Below are 25157 nucleotides of genomic sequence, written 5' to 3' on the forward strand. Positions count from 1 at the left end.
GCACATGTCCTGAGAGGGTACTAGACTGGACTTTGTTTCGCTCACAGAGTACCCTAGGCATCTTAACACTGCCATCACATACTGTAGATGATGAAGAAGTTCGTCCTTTTCTTGTGCAATAATCAGGCAGTCGTCCAAATAAGGATAAATCTGTATTCCTCTTAGTCTGAAAAATGCTATCACTGGAGCCAGAACCTTTGTGAACACTCTGGGCAGTAGATAAGCCAAAGGGCAATGCAGAGAACTGATAATGTAAATTTCCAGCCCGAAACGCAGGTACCTCCTGCAACTGGGCCTGATAGGAACATGAAGGTAAGCCTCTTTGAGATCCAGAGTAACCATTCAGTGATCTTTTCCCAACAGAGGTAAAAGTTGTTGTAAAGTCAGCATCTTGAACTTTGGAATGTCCAGGTAAGTGTTGAGGATAGATAAATCCAAAATTGGTCTCCACGTGTTCCCTTTCTGAACTAGAAACAGGCGAGAATAAAATCCTAGGCCCATTTCTGACAGAGGAACTGGCTGTATAGCTCCTATTTGAAGAAGTAAAGAAATTTGTCTGTGAGCCTCTATCCTTTGCCGAGGAGGGACGTCTGGCATGCCTTTGAAAGGAGGCATGGTATGGAAATAGAACTTGTAACCTCGGTTTATAATGTCCAATACCCATTTGTCCTGGGTGACTAAATGCCAATTTTGCTTGAAAAGAGCCAACTTTCCTCCCAAAGGAGCTGCCAGGCAAGAAGAATCTGGCAGCTGAAAATGCAGGTCATTGGGCCTGTTTACGAAAGGACTGGCCCCTGCCCTCACCAGCAGATTGAGCAGGCGAACTCCATTGTCTCGGCCTGAAGGTACTCTGAGCTCTGCCCCTACCACGCCTAGATCTACCCCTAGACTGAGAATCAGAAGAAGGGTACATCCACCCTTAGTAGGCCAATTTCTACTAAACTTTGGAGGTTGTACCTGCAAAAATCTTTAACAGTCTGCATAGACTTAGCCTTGTCTTCCATTTTCTTTAAGACTGACTCCACAGGAGGACCAAACAAAACTTCAGACTGTAAAGGGGCATCCAGAATTCTAGACTTAACATGCTCAGACAAATTCTGATCCTGAAGCCAGGCGTGCCTCTGAATAACTGAACCAGTGGCAGCCACCCTAGAAGAAGCCTGTAAAGCATCAAAACCACATTGCAAAGAGTGCTTACCCACCTGTTCAGAAACATGCACTAAATCCTGCAATTCTTTACACTCTATGCCCTCTGCCAAAGCATCCACTTTAGATCTTAGCTGAGAAAGGAGGAAATTCTGATACTTCAACATATGAAACTGGCAGTTCAAAGCTCTCACTGCTAAAGTAGAAGAGGTATACACCTTCTTACCCCATCTATCCAAAGCTCTAGCTTTCTTATCCAGAGGAACCGGATTCCTAACAACAGAGGCTCTAACACCCTTAGGCCCCTGACTAATAGTTTCTGGGTCCGCCCTAGGACTCTTATACAGATATTTATGAGCCTCAGGCACCCTGTAATACCTGTCCGGTTTAACTGGGGCAGGAGGCACAGAATCTGGATTAAGGGAAGCTTCCGAGAAAACATCTGAAACAACATCCAAAACCGGAGGTATAGCTAAGGGTCTATGCTGTGGTAAAAACAAGAACTCCCTAAGTCTCTTCCGTGAATCAGAGTAATCCTGTCCCTCCCACTTAAAATGCTCCCTCATGGAATGCAGAGTTTCTGAAAATGAAAAATCCTCTGGAGGAGAAGCAGAAGGAGTGGAATCCTCTGCATCAGAATCAGAATAAGGAGGTAAATCTTGAATGTCTTCAGCAGAAGACTCTGAATCATCTGAGGCCTGCTCCAAACTTTCCAACTCTGGCTCCATCCTGGGCCTCTTATCAGGAGGGGGCATAGAACCTCTAATTAAAGTAATCAAATCCTCTGCCATTTTAAGCATGTGCTTTTTAGGCACTGACCCTGAAGAACCAGAACTGACACCAGAGGAAGGCAAGACAGACCTGCCCTTAGAAGGAGCCTTAGAAACAGTAGCAGAAGGCCTAACCACCTTAGGCATAGAAGGGAGAATAGTAACCTGAGAGGCCCCTTCAGCCTGACCTGCCTCCTGAGAGGCCACATCCTGTAAAATCAAAGTTTCCCCCTGGGACTCAACAGAAACTTCAGCCGGATCCACCTGTTCAGCTGTAGCTTCTAAAGGTCCGGCGTCCGAAACGGACGAATCATCCTGCCTAGGCTTTAAAGATTTGTCTTTGCGCTTCTTAGTAGAAGCAGGCGTCGGAACATCCCGCGGCATATTATAATTACACCTCTTGCCAAAGACTAACCTAGCGCAATCTAACCTCCGTTATAGTGCGCTTGTTAAACTAGCACAAAACCGACACCGACTACGCCGTGCTCCGGTCCCAAACAAGGAATACAAAGAGTGGTAATCCCTATGCGGTATCTGTTTCCCACAAGAAATACAATTATTCACTTTTTCTGACATCCGGTAAGTAACTGAGGCAAGAAAAAACAAAAATATTCTAACGGGTACTTAGCCAACTTGGTATCGGTCTGAAACTCAGCGAAAAATTTCAGAACGCCGAACGGCACTTGCAACGCTGCTTCTGCATCGGACCATGCGGCAAAAAAGACTGAGGATATGACGTCGTTCATGCGCCTTTATACCCTGACGCTCTGATGTCAGATCTAGGCGCCCATGACCGACGTCAGCCTAATACTTTGGTATTCGGGCCGACCGAGGACAGCGGACTACCCATAAGTAAGGACTGCAGCAATGTGAGATGAAGAACATCGTCAGTATTCTCCCACTGAAAACATTGGCACATTCTAGCAACAGTCTTACAGAAAGAGAAACCCACACAGGGAGAATTAGAAACTGAGCTCTCTTCGGAGTCTGTATCATAAATCTGAGAAAAAAAAAAAACCTTGAATTTGTCCCTGCGTCTTTCTGCTCAGATTCAGAACGTTGAATCTCTTCAGGGAAAGAGGAATCTCTCATTCTATTACCAGAAGCTACTTTACAAGAAGGATCAATAACCTGAATTAAACCCTGAGCCGGCTCCAGCAAACTAATCTTATCCAAAGAAAATTTAGGATAGGATTGGTTTCTGCTTCTTTTTGACTGGAAAAAATGTAACTCATGGCAGTAGAAGCGGCAGCTGCTTTTCCAGGGATGAGCACAGCATTCTGACCCAGCAAGAAAAAAATTCCCAGTTCCTTCTCCCGGGACCGACAAGAGTAGTTCTCCCTTGTCCACAGAGGGGATGACAACAGCCGCAGAAGATGTGGCTAACTACAGGACCACAGTGGCTAAAGGTGCTACTCCAGACAGATCTAGAGTAAAAGAGGAGTGGTTTGAGGTACAACAAAGGGACCAGGAGAGTCTCCCACTTTTTGGCTTAGGCAAATTGCTAGCTTGCTGTGGTTGTAGAGGCTGTTTGCTAATTTATTTTTCTTTTTGTGGACCGAACTTGGGACTTGCAGCCTGTTCCAGGCAGAAAACAGTCCCTCCTTCCTGAGGAAGACAAGCAGCAACTGCCAGTAAACACTACCTGTCCACAAATGTTACTTTTTTGACAGAAACACACAGTAAAATGCACTTTACCAGCATCACAAAAGTAAAATAAACACAATTTCTCCCCTGAAAAAATGTTTATAGTTATTTTTTTTCTGTCAGTTTAAAAGTAATGTAAAGTAAGTGCTCTTGTTAAAAGTACATTACAGTCTTGAGACAGTCTTTTAAAACACAGCATTGCTAGCTTTAAAATAACTTTCCTGAAGAGGAAAATAATAAAACACCAACAAAATTAAGAAAATAGAAGTTTTTCCCCCAAGGGAACCTGTCTACCTAGCAAAGGAAAGCACAATCCGACCATCGATACTTGAAAGCCTTAAAGGAGTATACTCTTTGGTGACAGAAAAGCTCTGAAAGGCTTCATGCCCAAACTTGTCTTTTGGTCAGCTCAACTGCCTATCAGTGCTTGACCGTTTGGGCACATGGAAGGTGGTCTGAAGCTTTGGAAGTCGTACAGGTGTTAGCAGCACAACAGGTAGTATGCTTGCATTTGATGCAGAAGACTGTGGATTTGACTCTCACTGCATAGGATCATAGGAAGTTACTAGGCTAATGGCCCTAATATGCCCTTACAAGCCTAGCCAAGTTCTTCCCCTTATGTCCACGATCAGCATCTACTGCTCCTTTCCAAGAGGGATACAGGTGGAACCCCCAGGGTGAATTTACAGTCACCCATCCAATCATCCGGATTGTGTTTGAAGAGGTCCAGTGAGGTGCTCTACTTGATATGAAGTGGGAGTCTGTTCCAAAGGTGTGGTAAACTCTGGGAGACAAATCTGTCCCTTCAGCAGGTTTTATTAATGCCACATATCAGGTTAAGGTCTTTAGAACACATAACCCATGTACCATTTGACTTTCGGATATGAAGCATTTCCAATAACGCAGGGTCAGAGGTTGCCTTATATACAAGACAGAGATTCACCTCTGAGTAGTTTGTATGAAACAGAATAAAGTGACAGTGATTTCATACGATCCACACAGGACAGATGCTGAAGACCTTGAATTTTTCTTGTGAGAAACGTTTGTGGCTTCCCCAATTGATGCAGGTGCTTAGAAAGGTACATACCAAAATGGGTGTTGTACTCAATTATTGGCCTGATCAGGGAAGAGTACAGTGAGGTTATAACTTATTTTTTCTGGAGGCAATGACCTTACTTATGAGATGAGCAATATAGAATGCCCTTCTTACCACTGTGGAGACACGGTGGTCAAAGGTAAGGTTGCTGTCAACCTGTGTGTCCAGGTCTCTCAACACGTGCATGTCTGTATACTTAAGGTGTTGTTACTGATGTGGTAGTTAGCAGGAACATTGCTTTTACTGAAAGGAAAGGTAATACATTTTTTGCATTGAGTTTAAGCCCATGACTTTGGCACCGATCATTTGTTTGTGTAAAACCCTCTGTAGGATGGTGGTATCATTTGGAGATTCTATGACTGCTCCCAGTTTGCAGTCATCAGCAGACTTTGCCAGCCACAGACCTCTAGTTTTTGTTTGTACTTTGGAGAAATAGATTCCAAACAGTAGAGGTTCCAGGACTGATCCCTGTGGGACACCACTGGTTACAGGTCTGTTGTTGGCAGTGGATTCCCCTATTTTAACTATACGAGTTCTATCAGTGAGCCAGTTAGTGACCCATCTAACAATATAAGGGTTGATGCCTAGTTGGGTGAGTTTGTCAATGATGCCTGAGTGGGGGAAAATGTCACATGTACACTGGATTGCTGATACTGTGTTGTAGTTTAAGGGGGGTGGGGTGCTGCAGCCCTGCATATGTCATCCTTTGTATGAGATGCCTTGTAACTATGAACCTGTTTTCAGTTTGCCATCTATTCCTATTGCAATACTAGGGGTGGGCTTGGCATAATGGTTAAGGTCCTTATCTCATAGACACCAGGTACAGGGTTTAATTCTGACTATGGGTTATTGGCTAGGCTTAAAATGGCCCTTCAGGGCAGTTAGCCTAGTATTCACCTACTTTGGGGTGGAAAGTTGGCATAATGGTTAAGGTGTTTATCTTACAGACATAAGGTGCAGGGTTTGACTCTCACAGGGAGTAGTTGATTAGGCTTAAAATGTCCCACAAGGGCAATTACTAATCTATGAACCTATGAACCTATATCTCTGGTAGGATATAACCCCATATAGCTAAGGCTACTGCATCACTGATCAATATGATGAACATCTAATTTTAGAACCACTGTGTTGAATGGTATATGTAAATTCATGGAGAACCATTAAGGACTTTATCCAAGAAAATACCAGTGACTTGCTTTTGAAAGACATGAAACATTATGTGTATGTTAAGGGGAGATACATGCATCCATCCATCCTCAAGTCTTTTTCCCATTTTGCACATGGGGTTGGGGTGTCATTTCCACAGTGGCCTGCCACGGTAGTTCATTCGCACCACTCACTCATGCACACATACTCTCACCTATGGTCAATTTAGAGTGCGCAATCCACCTAATGCAAGTCTTTAGAATGTGGGAGGAAACCAGAGCACCCGGAGGAAACCCACGTGACAGCAGGGAGGACATGCAGACTCTGCACACTTGCCTTTAAATCTTGAGGCACTCTTTAAGGAAGTACCACCACCACCGGATGAAAGAATGAAAGTGCATGTTGCTAACTTAGACACTGTTAAAGCATGCAACACTCTTCTGCGTGGAAATAACTGATAAACACATTAAATGTACATTTATATGTATGTCAGTGTATAAAATACCAACTCAACAATCCAAGAACAAGTCAGGGCAGGACAGTTATCCTTCCATGCCAACTATTTTGCAACTGGTGTGTTATAGGGTCCACTTCTTTTCGGCCTATTCTTCTCTGTTAGACTGGGGAAATGGTGTCTCTATAACCAAATATGATGATGACAGTAAATTGGGATAACACTCACTTTAATAAACACTACTCCAATAACAGGGTATTGTGTTCTAGTAACAAGTCCTAAACATATACAAACCCAGCAATGCAGCTGGAGGTTCCCTTTACTCCAACTACATAGCCAAAACTTGGAATTCCATGCTATTAAATATCAGAACAAATACTAACAGTTCCAACTTAAAAAAAAAAAAAATCTCAACTCACACCTATCGGAAAAATGGACCTGCTCTTGCACAAACCCTGGATAGGAAACAGATAAATATATAATAATATAGATAAATAGGCAGCTAAAGTAACACGACTTGCTACTTTTGTATTTGAATAGTATCCCCTACTAAACATACGTAAACTTAACTTGCTTGTTTTCTACCTGATCACAGTACTGCTATTCTTTGTATCCTGTCTAGATTATATGATTGTGTCAGGGAAATGTATAACATGTATTTTCATTCTGTACTTGTATCTGAGATTTATTTGTATGTTGTATATGCATCTTACGGTTATTTAGAAATGTGGAGCTTTTCTGCTTGGGCTTCGGCTGAAAAAGGACATTTTGTCCAGTCGGACTTTCTTGGTAAACAAATGTAAAGTAAAATAAAATATGCAAAAGTTGTGCAAAACAGTAAAAAAAAAAGAGAAAGAATACCTGTTGCTACAGTAATAACCTTGACATTTATGTCACTGAATGCAGTACCATCAGATGTAGAAAACTGTGATTACACAACATAAGCAGTCAAATCACATCAACAACTACTGAAGGAATTAAAAGTAACTAAAGTTCAGGTTAATGACAGAAAGAAACAATGGCATGGCCAGTGTACACCTATTACAGTCAGAAAAGCTCTGTACTCGTCTAATACCAAATGACAGGTCTCATCACACCAAGGAAATAACTGTATACTGCAAAGACTTAACACATTACTCAATGCAAAGCCTTCCAACAAGCCACCAAAACTAATATCTACTATGATTCTTTACAACAAAAATCAAAGAGCAGGAAAGCTATTTGGAAAGACTTAACAAAATGTTATTACTGGCTAATTGTGGATGACAAGTTCTACTTGAAAGTCTATGTTTAGAATGAAACTGCTGCAGCTAGCAGTACATTTGGGAACACAGAAATTGAAAATGGATATTAGTAATAGAAATAAATGTGACACATTTTTCAACTCCCTCCAAGTGTATGGAATAAGCTTTCACTTACAAAGAAAGCTATTTGCTAACTTCCCTCAAAAGTATTACCAATAAAAACAGGGAAACTAAACACCAAAAATGGGGTTAAGGCAAACAAGTTTCTTTAGGGATATGTCATAAGCTTCAGGGGTACCTATTTACTAGGCCTGAGGACTTTGGGTAAGATTTTGTGACACACATTTTTCAACTCCCTCCAAGTGTATGGAATAAGCTTTCACTTACAAAGAAAGCTATTTGCTAACTTCCCTCAAAAGTATTACCGATAAAAACAGGGAAACTAAACACCAAAAATGGGGTTAAGGCAAACAAGTTTCTTTAGGGATATGTCATAAGCTTCAGAGGTACCTATTTACTAGGCCTGAGGACTTTGGGTAAAATTTTGTAAACTTGAGAATTAAAGTCAAGAATCAATGAATTACATGTGAGGATTCCAGACTAAAGGAAAACCCTGCAATAGTTACATATAAGGGGTTCAAAATGTTTTTAAACAAATGTTTGTGAACCGAGCTCATAATAAAATGAACCGCACTGTTAAACGTACCTGGGATGTGACTCGTCGATACTTATTTCATAAATGTTCTTCTTGGCCTCTGTGTCGTACAATCTTACTGTTCCAACTCCACTGCCAAGTAAAAGCTGGAGAGGAAAGAAAAAAATGGTGACTGGTAGAAAAAGGGCTTTGCCTCACTATCAAACATAAAACACAAAGTCTGAAGGAACACACACTAAAACTGACCATAAGACTCGAGCATATACTAAATGCAACCAGAAATGCTCAAAATTTGCAAAGAAAGGTGGTATAAAATACTTTCACTAGCTACACAGAAAATAACATGTGAGATGCTCTATTAACTAAGCTACATTTTATTAATCATCCTGATAAAATCACAGAAATTTTAATTAAAAGTTAAGAATATAATATCACAAAATACACTGATGAAAGAAAATTCCCCACATATTACTACAAATACAGTCAGCAGTTTGGCTACATCTGTATCAAAGGATTAACAGATTATGTTAAACAAGTGACATTTGGCACAACCAGATTTACAATTTTCTTAAATGTAGTTGAGGTTAAAGTGCTAGCTGGTCACATCAGTTTACATGTTTCCCTCTTATGTTTCGACTAAATATAAACTACACTGCACTTCGGCTATCTCCTCTACAGTGGGTTGATTGTTATCTTCTCTCTTGCAATCCCACATCAGTTATTTTTGTCTAAACCCTCCAGTTACTGTGCTCAGGAGCATGCACACTTGGTACAGCATTCCAATGACCAAGCATTGGGCTGGCAGAGAATGCTTAGCCTGTGCCCACCAGTTTAGCCCCTAACCGCTAAGTGGGCCACAGCTTGTAAGGCAAGAAATAACAGAATAATAACATAGAAAAATACATAAACACATACATGTTCAACTCAGGTAGAAATACAGCAGCAGATGCTAAAACACAGAGGGCTGGCAAAGGTAAGAAGAACTAACTATACAGGGCTTCCTCACAAATTACCTAACATGGGGAACCTGTTTCTGATATGTCATCCTTAGTGGGTTGACAAACAGTACCAATATATCCCCAAGAAGGCCAGAGCCACAGAGAATCCACAAGATGAAACCACAGAAGGCTAAATCCTGTACCACCAATGTGCCAATGGATGCCTGACCCTCATAATCATGGTTCAAGAAATAAGTTTAGTAGGATGTATGAAATCATAAGCAAGTGGGCAAGGCACAATTGCCTGCAATGGGAACAGTCCTGCAGCAAGCCCTGGAAAAGTACAGTTTTGTACCTACCATAAATGTAGATGTCCGATAGATATGCAACTGCAGTCATGACATATGGGTTGTCCTGCCTCAGGCAGCCCTCGGTCGGCCGGATTCCAAAGTCTGGGTCCGACGTCGGCTGATGTCACATTTCTCTCCGACGTCAGAGTGGCTGGAGTATATAAGCATCAGCCGACGCCATTTTCTTCAGTGTTTCTTGCCCCAGATGCCAGGTGCCCTCCAAGGAAGGCTGTAATCAAATTGCAAGACAAAAACAGGATTCCAGACAAATAAGTAAGCAATAAACAGATACACCATAACAGATATCCCCAGCTAAGAGAAACAGGGATAGGAGTCGACCCAAGGCATAGAGGGGTATGGAGGGAGGGAAAATCCGACTGCAGTTGCATTATCTATCGGACATCTACATTTATGGTAGGTACAAAACTGTACTATGTCCTTCAAGAATGCAACTGCAGTCATAACATATGGGTAGAATACCATAGCTTAGCTGGGGGAGGAGGAATGCTCTAGGAAAGAGATGGTGTGGCAATCAAACCCTGCAGGACTGCTGAAGCAAAACCTGCTCTGGATCTGGAGTATAGAGGGAGATTGTAGTGTTTGGAGAATGTATGCACAGAGCTCCATGTAGCAGCTTCTAGAATGTCCTTTGTAGGCACCCCTCTTAAGAATGCTGTAGAGGTGGCTGTAGCTCTGGTGGAGTGTGGTCTGACATTGGCTGGAACATTCTTCCCATGGAAGGAATAACAAAATCTGATGCAATGTCCAATCCATTTTGAAATAGTCTGTTTTGAAATTGCTTTTCCTTGTATTCCAGGGGCATAAGCTACAAAAAGTTGATCAGACTTCCTACTGGTCTTGGTTCTGTCCAGGTAGTAGCGAAGTTGTCTGTGAATGTCCAAGGTATGTAACAGTCTTTCCCCTTTGTTCTCAGGATTGGGGAAGAAAGCAGGCAGATGAATAGCTTGATTTAAAGAAACCCTAGATACCACCTTTGGCATAAAAGTAGGGTTGGTTCTTAAGGAGACCCTGTCTCTGTGAAAGATTATGAATGGTGGTATTGCCATTAGGGCCTGTAGTTCCAAAACCCTTCTTGCTGAGGTAATTGCCAACAGGAAAGCTGTCTTCCATGAGAGAAATTGTAAGTCCACTGAAGCTGCTGGCTCAAACGGAGGTAGAGTCAGTTTTTCTAGGACAAAGTTGAGGTCCCAAGCTGGCACTGGAGCTTTTCTTGGTGGCTTAATATTCTTGATTCCCCTGAGGAATTGCCTTAGCAAAGGATGTGAAAACACAGGTGGATCGGTATTATATCTAGGTGAAATAGCTGAAGCATGTATCTTTATGGAAGAATATGAGAGTCCATTCTGTAGCATATCTGCCAAGTATTCCAGGATGAGTGGGATGTTCAATAGTGATGCATCATGTCCCTTGCTGGTATTCCAAATGCTGAATCTCTTCCATTTTGCTAAGTAAACCTTTCTGGTGGATGGTCTTCGAGCTTCTGTTAATATCCGCTGAACTTCCTTGGAGAGAGATTGATTGTTGAGGTTATTCATGGGATCTCCCAGGCTGTTAGCTGCAGTGTCTGAAGGTTTGGATGCACTGTTTTGAAGTTGTGTTGAGTCAAAAGTAGGGGCCATTGTGGAAGGGCCCACTTCTTGTTGTGACATATGCTCAGTAGTAGTGGGTACCAGTGTTGTCTTGGCCAGTCTGGAGCTATTAGGATCCCCTTGGGTCTCTCTGCTTTGATCTTTAGTCATCAGTGGCAGAGGTGGGAATGCATAGATTTTTAGGAAGTTCCAGTTGAATGAAAGAGCATCTATTTTCCAAGCTTGTGGATGGTATGTCCTTGAACAGAATTTTTGTAGATGATGGTTGAGGTGAGAGGCAAATAGGTCTACTTCTGGCCTGCCCCATGTCGAGGTGAGTTGTGTGAAGATCTTTGGATGTAACCTCCACTCGTGTGAATCTATGAAATTCCTGCTTAGGCTGTCCGCCAGCACATTGTCTTTGCCTGGGACAAACTGGGATTGTAACTGTATGTTTAGGCTCAGTGATTTTTCCCAAAGATTCATTGTCAGTCTGCAAAGGGGGTAAGAATGGGTGCCCCCTTGCTTGTTTATATACCATATCACAGCGGTGTTGTCTGTCCGTATCAATAAATGGTCTTGCTGAAGTTGTTGTCGAAAGGCCTCGATGGCATGCATTACTGCCAGCATTTCCTTTTGGTTTATATGCAGATGTGTTTCCTTTGGAGACCATTGTCCTTGTATGCATCTGCCTTCCATGTGCGCCCCCCATCCAAGGTCTGAGGCATCTGTGGTCATGGTCTGTGTTATCTGAGGTTTTTTGAATGACATACCTGTGTTTGCCTGGCTTACCGAGGCCCACCATAGGAATTCCTTTTGTAGGCATGGAATGAGCGGTATGGCTGCCTCTAAATTGTTGCTGTTCTGAGACCATAGGCTTTTTAGGTACCATTGAAGCTTTCTCATGTGTAGTCTTGCTAATGGAACCAGGAGAATGCAGGATGCCATGTAACCCAGGGCCTGTAGGAATCTCCTTGCAGTCATCTGGGTGAGTTTTGCCAAACCCTTGAAATAATGAGTTAACTTCTCTTGCTTGTCTTCTGTCAGGTAAGCCATTTGAGAGGCTGTGTCCAGATTGGCTCCTAAGAAGGTTATTTGCTGGGATGGTTGAAGTCTTGACTTTTGGAAGTTGACTGTGTATCCCAGAGCCTGAAGTAATTGTATGACATAGTTCAAGTTTTTTGTCAACATCAATTTGTCGTCTGCTTGTATGAGGCAGTCGTCCAGGTACGGGTAAATTTGGATTCCCTGGAGCCTGCAATGAGCAATTACTGAAGCCAGGCATTTTGTGAATACTCTGCCCCCAGTAGATAAGCCAAATGGCAATGCTGAGAATTGATAATGCTCTGGCCCTGCAAGAAATCTGAGGTATCTTCTGCAGCTGTGTCTGATAGGGACATGCAGGTATGCCTCCTTGAGGTCCAGAGTAATCAGCCAAGACCCCTTGCCCAGCATGGGAAGGAGTTGCTGTAAAGTCAGCATTTTGAACTTTGGTACTATGAGAAAAGTGTTTAATGCGGACAAATCCAGTATTGGTCTCCATTGAGTTTCTTTTCTTGGAACAAGGAACAGTCTTGAGTAAAACCCTGGCCTTGTTCTTGTTGTGGAACTCTTTCTATTGCTTTGATCTGAGCAAGCAGAGAAATTTGCTTGATAGCCTCTGCCCTCTGGTTTTGTGGTAGGTTTGGCATGCCTTGTTTTCTTGGTAAGGTATGAAAATGGAACCTGTAACCTTGATCTATAATGTCCAAAATCCATTTGTCCTTTGTCAATCTGTGCCAATTGTCTGAAAACAGAGATAATTTTCCACCCAAGGGAGCTTCTATTTGCTCCTTGGTCAGCGGACGTAGAGGAAAGTCATTGAGATTGTGCCTGTGGGGCAGGGGAGACCCCTGTGTCACTTCTTTGGTTTGCTGGCTGCCATTGTCGTCCCCTGTAAGGACCTCTGTATTGTCCTCTTCCTCGGCCACGCCTGTTTTTACCCCTTTGAAATTTTTCAGGATTAGGAAAGGACCAGTTTTTTGAAGGCCAATTCCTGCTGAATCTGGGGGGCTGAACCTGGAGGAAATCTTTGACCGTCTGAACTGATTTTGCTTTTTCCTTGATGGATTTTAACACATCTTTAGCATTAGCACCAAAAAGCTTGTTCTTTTCCAAGGGTGCATCCAGAAGTTTTGCCTTAACATGATCTGGTAGAGGTTGTTCTTTTAACCATGCATGTCTACGAATGACTGCCCCTGTCATAGCTGCCCTACATGAAGCTTCCAATGCATCATATTCACACTGCAGAAAGTGATTGCTGACTTGCTGAGAATTATGTAAAGCTTCCTGCAAAGACTTCCTGTCTAAAGGATCAGGAGAGGCCAATGTTTTCTGTAAATCATCTAACAGGTAATCCTGATATTGTAACATATGAAAGAGGCAATTCAGAGCTCTCATAGATAAAGTAGTGGAGGTGTAGACCTTTTTCCCCCATCGCTCTAATGACCTAGCTTCCCTGTTGGAAGGTAAGGGATTTTTAGAGGTGGAAGCTGAAACACCTTTAGGTCCCTGAGAAATAGTTTCTAAATCAACAGCATGGGACCTGAATAAATGGGAATGTGTTTCTGGAACCCTGTAATATCTGTCTGGCTTGGTTGGAGCAGGAGGAAGAGAATCAGGGGTAACAATGGAGTCAGAATATAGATCATCCAAAACATCAAGCACAGGAGGAATAGCTAAGGGCCTGTGCTGGGGCTTTTTAAGGAAGGTTCGAAGGCGCTTTCTGGAATCAGAATATTCCTGGCCTTGCCACTTGAAATGTTCCCTCATGGTATGCAGAACTTCCCCAAAAGAAATATCCTCAGGAGGGGAGGCCGAGGGGATGGAATCCTCTGCATCCGAGTCCTCATAGGTCTGGAAGAGCTCTTCCTGGCCATCAGAGTGGACAGAACCCTCAGAACCTTCATCTGAAGGGATAGGGTCAGAGGGTTCAACCCGGGGCCTCTTATCAGAAGGAGGCTGGGATCCTCTCTCAGGATGGGCATGTGAACCTCTAATCATGGAAATTAAGTCTGCGGCCATAGTCATGATTTGTGTCTCAGGAGTAGGCTGAGGAAAGGCTTTAGGAGCAAGGTGCTTGGTCTTGCTGGCTGCCTTAGCACGAGTGTAGGCCTTAATAGACATGGCCATAGGAGGCCTAGCAGCTCCACGTGCAGGAGTGACCTTATCTACAGCAATGGTCTCGGGCATTTCCTCGGTTTCAGTATCCGGAGGAAAATCTATAACTGGCGTCGGAGTGGTATCCGGTATCGGAGTCGTCGGTAATGCGGTGTCTTCGGTTCGGAGCGGTGGAATAACCGTCTCAGGGGGAACCGGAGCACTCGCGGTAGGTTTTGGTGTGGAGTCGGTGGTAGACGCGGGCCGAGGATGTCGGTCCCGATCTTTTAGTTTCTTGGGAGTTTGCGATGTCGGAAGTTCCGACGGCATTGTATAAGCAAATTTTTCGCCAAAAAAGTCTTCAGCGAACTCCACCCGGCGCCTGAGAGTGCGCTTATTGAAGCGAGCACAGGCGACACAGGCCGAGACGTCGTGGTCTGGGCCAAGGCAAGGAAGACAGTAAGAGTGTAAATCCTTATGAGGTATTTGTTTACCACAAGACAGACAATTGTTAACTTTTTCAGTAATTTCTGACATCAGCTGAGGCAAGAAAAGGTCCCCAACGGGGTACTTAGCTTTTTTGATGACTTCGGATTCGAAGAATACAGGAGCTGACCGACCAGCACTTGCGAACTGCTTCTGCTTCAGGCACCGCGCGACAAGAAAGACTGAAGAAAATGGCGTCGGCTGATGCTTATATACTCCAGCCGCTCTGACGTCGGAGAGAAATGCGACATCAGCCGACGTCGGACCCAGACTTTGGAATCCGGCCGACCGAGGGCTGCCCGAGGCAGGACAACCCATATGTTATGACTGCAGTTGCATTCTTGAAGGACATCAGTGGCATGGACTTTGACAGCAGAATTTTCCAAAGGATGACTGGCCACATGAATTAACAACTCTCTTGTGAAAGAACTGCTTAGCCACTGCAAGTATTTTCCACCTGTAGCAAAGGAGATGGACAGCTGTTACATCTTGAAATAAAGTACCCATTTCAGGTACAGTAAGATACTAGCTGGCAGCACAAAATCAAGCTGTAAAGGACCCTCCTGGTTTCTATCCCAGAAAGAAAACAGACACAAATGTAACTGATAAAGGCAATGCTGACTTCATGTTTCGGAGGACATATGGGCTGGGTCTAAGGGATACCCAATTCTTGTTAAAGGCCTGATAGGGTTCTCTACAAATAAGGGCCCTTACTTTCAAGATCCTTTCAGCAAGATGATGGTAACCATGAAAATTAGCTTGCAAGAGATGAACTTCAGTTACTGAAATTACAGACTTAAACTGAAGATGAAATTAAAGTTCCAAGCAGGACAGTTATTTTTTTTTTGCAAAGATGGACAGAGATGCAGAACTCTTAAATAACTAGCTGGCAAGTCAGCTTTGGGTTGCATCCATTCCTCTTCAAGCTCTTAATAGCCAGAAATATCAGAGATGTGTGCCATGATTGGAAACAAGGCACTAGAGCAGAAGCCAAAATAGCCACCATAAGAGGGAAGGTCAAGAAGAGATCACAGTGGTTCAGCCACATATGCAGGAATGCAGAAGATGACTTGGTAAAGCTGATTTGGGGGAGCCAGGAAGAAAGCAAAATGAGACAAGGATGTCCATCCAAGAAGAGGATGGACTGTGTGAGAGACCTGTGACAGGCATGACTCTCAAAAAAGGTAGGGAAGTGGCTCTAAACTGAGAGAGGTGGCAACAGTTGATGCAATACCCTGACCTTATCTTTGATGATATAATGTACCATGACTAGACTAGCTAAGACACATTTGTACACAGGTATCTAATTCAGGAAAAAAATGCAAGCTAACTAACTTCAGATAGCATGGGATACCACTTTAGCCAGACTGAAAGCCTTTGCCGATTACCAGAACAAGTCTGACTAGATGGTTCCTGGTAATTTCAAGTCTCTGCAAAATCATCATCATCATCATCATCAGCAATCCACTTTTTCCCATTTTCTACATGGGGTCAGGGTGTCATGTCAACTGTAGCCATTTTTCCTGAATCGGTGGCACTCTCCTACCTTCAACAGTCATATCTGATGGTCACAGGTCTTCTTTCACAAAATCCATCCATCTCTTTGCTGGACACCCATGTTTCCTCTTTCATTCTTCATGTCCGTCTCAAATCCTAATCAACAGATTGTCTTCTGCTTTCCTGCACATATAACTGAACCACCTTAACTGTTCTCTCTGAACTTCTCTGCATTTGGAGCTACCTGGGCTTCTGCTCTGATGTCATTTCTTCGTCTGTCCCACAGTGTGCATCCTACCACCCATCTCAGGCATTTCATCCCCATCACTGCTTGCTTCCTCAGTGCCTACATTTCTATACCATACAGTAGTACTGGTCGCATCAATATCTGTACATCTTACTTTTCAGCTTCTTTGGCATTCTTCTGTCACACACTACCTCTGACACTCTGTGCCAGTTGGCTGCAGCCCCTCCGAGTCTAGCTTTGAACTCTTCATTTAGACTTCCCTTCTGTTCAACAACCTCTCCCATATACTTGAAGCTATTAATGTTTTCCACTATTTTCCCTTCTATCTAAATGTTCAACTTCTTCTGATTTCCCCCATTTGCTGACATTACCACTGTCTTATCTTCACTCAGTTTCATCCCGCATGCCTTTTGTTTTGCATTCCATTTCCCCTATCCTTTTCTGAAGTTCTTATTTGGTTTCACCTGTCATGTCACATCATCTACATGCAGCAAGTTGATCTGTCCCCTCTGATATGTTGATAATGTAGTCCATCACTAGTGTGAAAAGTTGTAGGCTCAGAGTTGAACCCTGATGCATACCCACTCCCACTGGGAACCCCTCTGTGAATTTGAACATTGTTCATATTTGTGTCATTGGGTCCTTGTACATAGCCTGCACTAAATCTACCAATGCTTCTTGGAATTGGAATAATCTCAGGACAGCCCAAATCAGCTTTCTTGGGATCCTGTCAAATGCCTTCATCAAGTCTAGGAATACCCAGTTGGACTCATCTGTAACTTCTTCTCAACTAATTGCAAACATCAAGCCATTTGTGCTGTACCATGATATGAATCTGGACAGCTCATTTCCCATCTTACTTTCTGCTACCCTACATATCTGTTTATCAATAACCCTCTCCAGAACTTTCATCCACTGGGACACGAGTCGGGTACCTCTATACTGCCCACAGTTGTGGATGTCCCCTTTGTCCTTGTACCTGGCACCAGTATGCTTATTCTCTAGACATCTGGGACATGCTCTTCTCTCCATACTACCATGAGTACCCTGAGAAGTCATTTCTCCCCTAACTCACCAAACGTCATGACCATATCTGCAGTAACTTCATCTGATCTTGTTTTCCCTTACTTCATTCTCAGTAACATAGTTCTTACTTCTTCTACGATGGGCTCCTCTCCTGCTCTATCATTGTAGGCTGTGTCTGGAGCAGTACTGTTTAGATGGGGTTTCCTTCATTCAGAAGCTACCAGAACTACTCGCCTTTGATATACCATGGACTGGTGAGCAAGTTGTTAATGGTATCCCTTATAAAAGGTGTCTGACGACAATGTCCTTTTTCTTTCTGCCTTTGCCTTGAAGCCTGTTAGAGTTTCTTTGCGTCTGCAGAGTTACTTTTGAGAAGATGGTAGAATGCTTCTGATACCTCACTCAATTTTACAACTACTCGCTCAGCCTCTTTGTTAACCAAACAGTATTTCTTCTTAGCCTGGCCAGTTTTTTCTGATCACCCACATTTTCCTGAATAGGTTCTTTCTTTTGATGACTTTCTGGACTTCTACAACACACCAGTAGCTTTCCTTAGGTACCTTATTTCCTACATAGCTCAGCAGGATCTCTCAAGTCCAGACACATGCTGTTTTCAAATGCTGTCATTCTTCTTCTTAACTCATTTGCTCTTCTTCCTGATATGCTAGAGCCCCAAGTATTTCCTTGAACTTTTGTGCTTTCTCTTCAGTCACCTTCCAGGTCTTAAGTCTAGTCTCCGTTGACCTTTGAGCCTTCTCTGACCACTGCCTGCAGCTGATTATGGCAACCAGTGGTTATGCTGTGGGCCAACTGTTTCACTGGGAGTGACTTACAATTACTGAGTCTACTAAAATGTCCTTTCCTTACTAAGAGGAAGTCAAACCGAGTTGCATGTTGACCACTCTTGTAGGTGATCTTGTGACTACCGCTCAGGCTGAACCATGTATTGACCATCATCAAACCATTTGCCAGTCAGAAGTCTAGAATGACCTCTCCTTCTCTATTTCTGTTGTCCCACCTATATAGACCCAGGCAGCCCTCATATCCTGTTCTGTCTGTCCTGATATGTGCATTCATGTCTCCATTACCAACACCAACTCGTGTTGTCCTGCTTTATCTAGTAGGTCATGCAACTTCTGCCTAAATGCATGCTCTTCATTGATATCACAACTCAGCTCTAGGACACAGGCTAAAATTATGAACAGTGACCTATCCTTACATGGAGTCTGATAGCCATGAATCTGTCACTAATTCTGATGACAACGCTCACTGTCTTCTGAAGCCTCTCCCTCACTACAGTTCCCACACAAATTTGAGTCTGCCCTTCCCGAAGTAGTAGACTCTGGATCCCAAGCCAAATGGTTTTGCTGCACTGCCCTTCTGTCTTGTCTCCTGCATACAAAGGATGTCCAGACTCTTCCTTACCATCATGTCATCCACTTCCAAGTTGCATCCTGTCAGTGAGCCTACACAGAGTGTAGCAATCCTTAGTTCAAGTTTGTCAGGTTGATTGGTTTTATGTCCTGCTTTCACTCAACTGTGCTATCCCAGGTAACTGGCCAGTAGCTTATTAATACTGAACTGCTGGGCTTTCTGGCAGGCACAGACTTGCTATTAGAAGCAAATAACACCTCCCACTGTCAGGTCTCTACTAAAATGTCTGCCAAAGGAAAAGATAACTAGAACAGCATCACCATGACCTAAGGTGGAGCTCTGTGATGCTCAAGGAGACAGAGTGGAAAAAGCAGAAGTGTACTGCTCTAGTCCCAAAAGCCTGAAACCACACTTTTCTCAGACATCAAGAAGAGATGAGGATAAATGTTGGTCTTTCCTCTCTGAACTTCAAATCCTTTCTCCTAGGCTGAGCAATGAAGGAGGGTACTGCATTCTCTCAGGTGGAAAACAGGTTAGTCTTCTGAGTGCTGCACTCCCAAAGGAAACTGACCAGAGAGGACACCCAAACTCTCAACTCAACTCAAGATGAGGACTGAAGGTGCTTCTAGAGGAGTTGGCGAGTGCTTACTTCTCCTGGGATGTGAAAAGCTGTAAGCTGATCCCTCTACCTAATGCCCCTGCCTAACCTGTACTGCTTGAATACACGGGAGATAAGACTGCATGCCACCATTTCTGTTTATATATATATCACACCACAAACTGACCGTTGGGCTGGATTAAGAGAGGTTATGGTATCACGCTTCTTTCAGTACCTTCAGGGCAAAAAGCAGGGCCCATACCTCCAGATGATTTAATGTAAACTTCCCTTTATATGAGGCTCTACTTCTCTTGAGTCATGGAGAAACCAGACTGGAGCTCCACCCCACCAGTAAAGCTTCTATCACCAAATCTTGTGCAGGACTCTGCTGCTAGAAGTGGTGATGAAGAAAGACTGGTAAGGACCATGCTTCTCTTAAAAGTCCAGCAACAGGATGTATATACCAGGAAAAAAAAATCTGTTAACATGTGATGATTCTGCAGCCACTGACACTTCACAGCTCACTGCAATGCTCATGTTCTCAAACATAAAAAAGAAATTTTGAAAAGACTGATTGCCATAATGATCAAAAGGACCCTCTGCTGAGTCCTTATGCAGGTTGCCAAGGTCCTGACTTCCTGGACCCACTTTGTGGGCAGAAACGGTTGACATTCCAGAATGTACAACACTGCTAAGCTCAGAGATGACTTCCAGGTTCTGGAGACCCTCTGCAACCATGGGAGCACCCAAACCAGGGATAGGACCAGGCCTTCACTTGAGTGGTCACTTGAGTTCAGTGATCCAGAAGCCCTTTGTTTATAATACCTCTGCCACTATGATCACTATGATTAGTATTTGGTAAACACCTTGTCTACAGATGAGAGACAAAAACAGTATGCTGTGAAAAGAATGGATCCCAACAAACTTGAAATGAAGAAACCTCCTGTATGGGTGGTTATGATGTTGTGACAAAAGGTGTTCATCATCCCCAGTGCCACAATCCAGGTACTATTCACCATAGTACAGTTGTGTAAGTAACTGTACACTAGCACTGCATGTTCAAACAGATCACTGCTGCAGTAGCCAAACCCATATGGGACATATCCTGCCAAGGACTGGATGTCTGGTCAGTATCCATAGCTTTTGGGCACATTCCATGTGTCTACACGTCTAAGACATAAGGGCACTGGATGTCTGGTCAGTATCCATAGCTTTTGGGCACATTCCATGTGTCTATACGTCTAAGACATAAGGGCACGTCAATATAAAGGCATATGTACAGGTACCAAAATTCAGAGTTTTCTCGCCTATCAGGGAAGGGAGGCTAGTACTTGCATGCTATGAAAAAGGGAAAAAGACAGGGATAAGGGGGACCCCAACCTGGCAGACAGATAAAGTGAGAAGAAGCAATAATAAGCAAACCCACAAAGGCAAGGGTTCAGGAAGAAGGGTGCTATTTGAATATTTACTGTTATGGTAAGCTTACTTACAGAAGTGTACTATGTTCATCATTACATTACCAAAGCTTAAATAGCCAAGGTAGGAGGAAAAGGGATCAGAAACCATGAGCCCCTGGAGAATAATCATAGCAGAACCAGTTCTTGCCCAGGAGAAGGTTTTGCTCTTATAAATGTTTACTGAAGGTGTGTACAGAGGACTAAGTCGCCATCTCTAGAGTCCACTCCTTTCCAAAACGCTCTAGAAATAGAAAGCCCTGGAAGGATGAGTTTTGAACTTGAAAGGAAGGACCTTTTCATAGAAAGAATAACAAAACTGGACTACATAGGACAGCCATTTGGAAACAGTCTGCCTTGAAGCTGGCTGCCCCTTTTTCTTATCTTGACATGAAATGAAGAGCTGATTAGAAATTCTAAACTCCGGTGTCCGTTCACTATAGTATCTGAATTGACTATGAACACCCAGAGTATTCAGGATTCTCTCTCCCTTTTTTTTCCCTTTCAGTTTAGGTAGGAACACAGGGACATGAAAAGATCGATTTCACCTTTGAGATGAAGGAAAGCTGTTTCTCATGGATATCCTATCGATATCCTTATGAAAGGTGAAATCCAAGGTCATTAGCTAGGGGGACTCCCATTTTCAGCTAATCCAAACTGGCAATGTCTGGAGGAAAAAAGCCAAAAGAAATGTAAACAATCTGCCAGGAACAGTCAGAGAACTAGACAAGCTTTCAGTGGGAATTAGACCATATGAATTTTCCAAAATAAGCAACTGTTTAGTTTTATACCTTCTTTTACCTTGTTAATTATCTGCTCTCAGTTCAAAATAATCAGCCTTCAAGTGGATTAATGAAAGACTTTTATTAGGATTAGTGTTTTTGTTACGCTGACTTCCTTCAAATACAGACATTCCAAAAATGAAACTTACCCCTCCATATATGGGTAGATACCCCAAAGAGACAGCTACACCCACAGCCTTCACCCTTTCTAAAGTTAGGTTTAATAATGTTGCAAAAGTGCATTGTCACTGTTCCATCCTGCACACACACCAGCCTTTCTTGCTGCATCTCAACATCTCTCCCAGATGTGAAAATCAACTTGCATACTCTCAATTAGCTATTTTTTATCCTTAAGAAAAAAGTGCCCTGGCTAACATTAAATGAATAGATTTTGTATTGTTATTATTTATACAGATGCAGTTGCTAATACTAGGAGTGCATTTGCTTGTATTCCCTTTATTGCAATGGACTTCATTCATTTTCACTAAACTATTTGTCACTATTCCTTTAAGTATTAATCTTAGTGTTTCTCTCTACAGATGCCTCACAGTTCACAGTTGTTATTTCCTGATTAACTGCTTGTACCTGCAGAGGATGCATCTACCATTGCTCTGCTACTACATTAAAAAAGACCAGCTAATATTCTTGCAGCTGGATAACATACAGTGGATATAAAAAGTGTACACACCCCTGTTAAAATGCCAAGTTTTTGTGAAATAAAAAATGAGACTACAGTAAATAATTTCAGAACTTTTCCCACCTTTAATGTGACCTGTAACCTGTACAACTCAAATTGAAAAACAAATATGTTAGGGGAAAAATATAAAAAATAAAAAACGTACAATAAACTGGTTGCATAAGTGTGCACACCCTTAAACTACTACTTTGTTGAAGCACGTTTTGATTAAATTACAGCATTCAGTCTTCTTGGGTACACACCTGCCATCAATTAATAAGACTCTGACTAACCCCAAATAAAGTTCAGCTGTCCTAGTAGGATTTTCCTGACATTTATTCAGTTGCCTGCTACAGCAAAAGCCACGGTTCGCAGAGAGGTTACAAAGCATCAAAGGGATCTCATTGTTGAAAGGTATCAGTCAGGAGAAGGGTACAAAAAAATTTCCACGGCATTGGATATACCATTGAACACAGTGAAGACAGTCATCAAAAAGTGGAGAAAATATGGGACAACAGTGACGTTGCAAAGACCTGGATGTCCCTCCAAAATTGTGAAAAGACAATACGAAAACTGGTCAGGGAGGCTGCCAAGAGACTTACAACAACACTGAAGGAGCTGCAGGAATTTCTGGCAAGTACTGGTTGTGTACTACATGTGACAACAATCTCCCATATTCTCTATATGTCTGGACTTCGGGGTAGGGTTGCTAGACGGAAGCCTTTTCTTACACAGAAAAACATCCAGGCCCAGCTAAAATTTGCAAAACAATACATCAAGTCTCCCAAAAGCATGTGGGAAAATGTGTTATAGTCTGATGAGACCAAGGTTGAACTTTTTGGCCACAATGTCAAAAGGTACGTTTGGCGCAAAAAGAACACTATGCATCACTAAAAGAACACCATCCCCATGGTGAAGCATGGTGGTGGAAGTCTAAGGCTTTGGGGTTGCTTTTCTTCAGTTGGAACTGGGGCTTTTGTCAAGGTGGATTGGAATTATGTACAGTTCCAAATACCAGTCACTTATGGCCCAAAACCTTCAGGTGTCTGCTAGAAATCAACAAAAGAATGGCTTCACCAGAAGAAAATTAAACTTTTGGAATGGCCCAGCCAGAGCCCAGACCTAAATCCAATAGAAAATCTGTGGGGTGACCTGAAGAGGGTTGTGCACAAGAGATGCCCTCGCAATCTGACAGATCTGGAACACTTTTGCAAATAAAAGTGGGCAAATATTGCCAAGTCAACATATGCCATGCTGATAGACTCTTACCCAAGAAGACTGAATGCTGTAATTAAATCAAAAGGTGCTTCAACAAAGTATTAGTTTAAGGGTGTGCACACTTACGTGACCAGCTTATTGCATGTTTTTTTTTTAATATATTTTTCCCCTAACAGATTTGCTTGTTGTTCAAATGAATTGTGCAGGTTATAGGTCACATTAAAGCTGTGAAAAGTTTTGAAATGATTTATTGTGGTCTCATTTTTATATCAGAAAAGCCTGGTATTTTAACAGGGGTGTGTACACTTTTTATATCCACTGTAGCTCATCTACTGGAAAACTATAATGTTACATGACTTTAATACATACTACCTGTATGCATGATAATTTAATATATACACTCATACACGATTAGTTCACTTCAATCTCTTCCCCTTACATCTGGCCTTTATCTACTGACAGTATAAACCCCAGATATACTACAGTCACATAAAAAAATTCCTACTTTAACATCACTAGCATTGACAGTCACTGGTAAGACTCCCCCCCCCCACACACACACACACCTCAGACTTAAAAGTACCTCTGTGTACTGTACAGAACTACAGAGTGGCATGTTAACTTCAAGAAATCTATTACACAAATATTACTAAGAAAAAAATTAACTTTTTATTACTTGCAGTTATATCTTCAGTTCCTTCATTATCCTTCTAAACATTAATGACATAGTGGGAAATGATGCTTATAGTCCTTCCACCAGTTTAATATAAACATAATCCACAAACCTCCAGTCAGTCCTTATGCTTTTTCTGTCACTCAATCATGCTCCTTTGGAGCTCTGGAAAAGTTTTGCTGGTAATTTCTGTCTATGGCATGTGCAACTCTCAGAAGAATGTTGTTGTCTTTCGGCTTTTCCCGGTTAGGGGTCGCCACAGCGGAACTCCGGTCCGCTAATGATTGGCAGTAGATTTTCGCGAGGTGCCAGCTCGACGTTCAACCTTCAACGAAGGCACACCCATTTACGCATGTCTTTCGAACGCCCACCCAACCGTGGGGAGGACATGCCGACTCCACACAGAAGGCACTCCCCGCACTCCAGCCGAGAATCGAACGGGAGAACCTCTTGCTGTGAGGCAACAATGCTACAGCTGCACCACCGTAGATATCTAATCCCCATCCACTTCCTGGCTCATTTTTTGCTAGATAAACTGTTTCCTACTTCAACTATTCCAGATACAAGAATATCTTTACTCCTTCACGACAAAAACATTCTTAAGACAACTAGATATAGCAACTTGAATCTTCAACATGTCTCTTGACACCCACTAATCCTAGGGATAAACTCACTTCTCTTCTGCCTGGCGTTCAATGAATAATCAATTTACACAAACACTCTGGTACCTCCAATTAATATCTTACCCTTCTGCCACAATTCTGTCAAGAGCAGTTCCTTCTGCTGATATGACCGAATCTTTACTACTACATGTCTTCACTTGTTTGTCATATTTGGAGCGAGGATACAATATACCCTTTCAATTATCAACCCCTTCTGTGGAATACAATTTCATCTCCTTATCTGTACTTTCATACAATTAATGCAATCTCTTTCTTCCAGTTTTTCTGGTA

General features: G+C 42.6%; 1 protein-coding gene across 1 annotated transcript in view; it reads right to left on the bottom strand.

The window, feature by feature from the left end:
• WDR91 (WD repeat domain 91) overlaps positions 1–25157 on the bottom strand; it is a 1072555-nt gene that overhangs the window by 211034 nt on the left and 836364 nt on the right. Inside the window, exon 12 of the mRNA XM_044087550.1 lies at positions 8210–8304. Within this exon, the coding sequence (XP_043943485.1) occupies positions 8210–8304 (95 nt within the window). The remainder of the gene's footprint in view (positions 1–8209; positions 8305–25157) is intronic.

The sequence above is a fragment of the Protopterus annectens genome, chromosome 11.part0, assembly GCF_019279795.1.
Source record: "Protopterus annectens isolate FY-2018-M chromosome 11.part0, PAN1.0, whole genome shotgun sequence".
Lineage (NCBI taxonomy): Eukaryota > Metazoa > Chordata > Ceratodontiformes > Protopteridae > Protopterus > Protopterus annectens.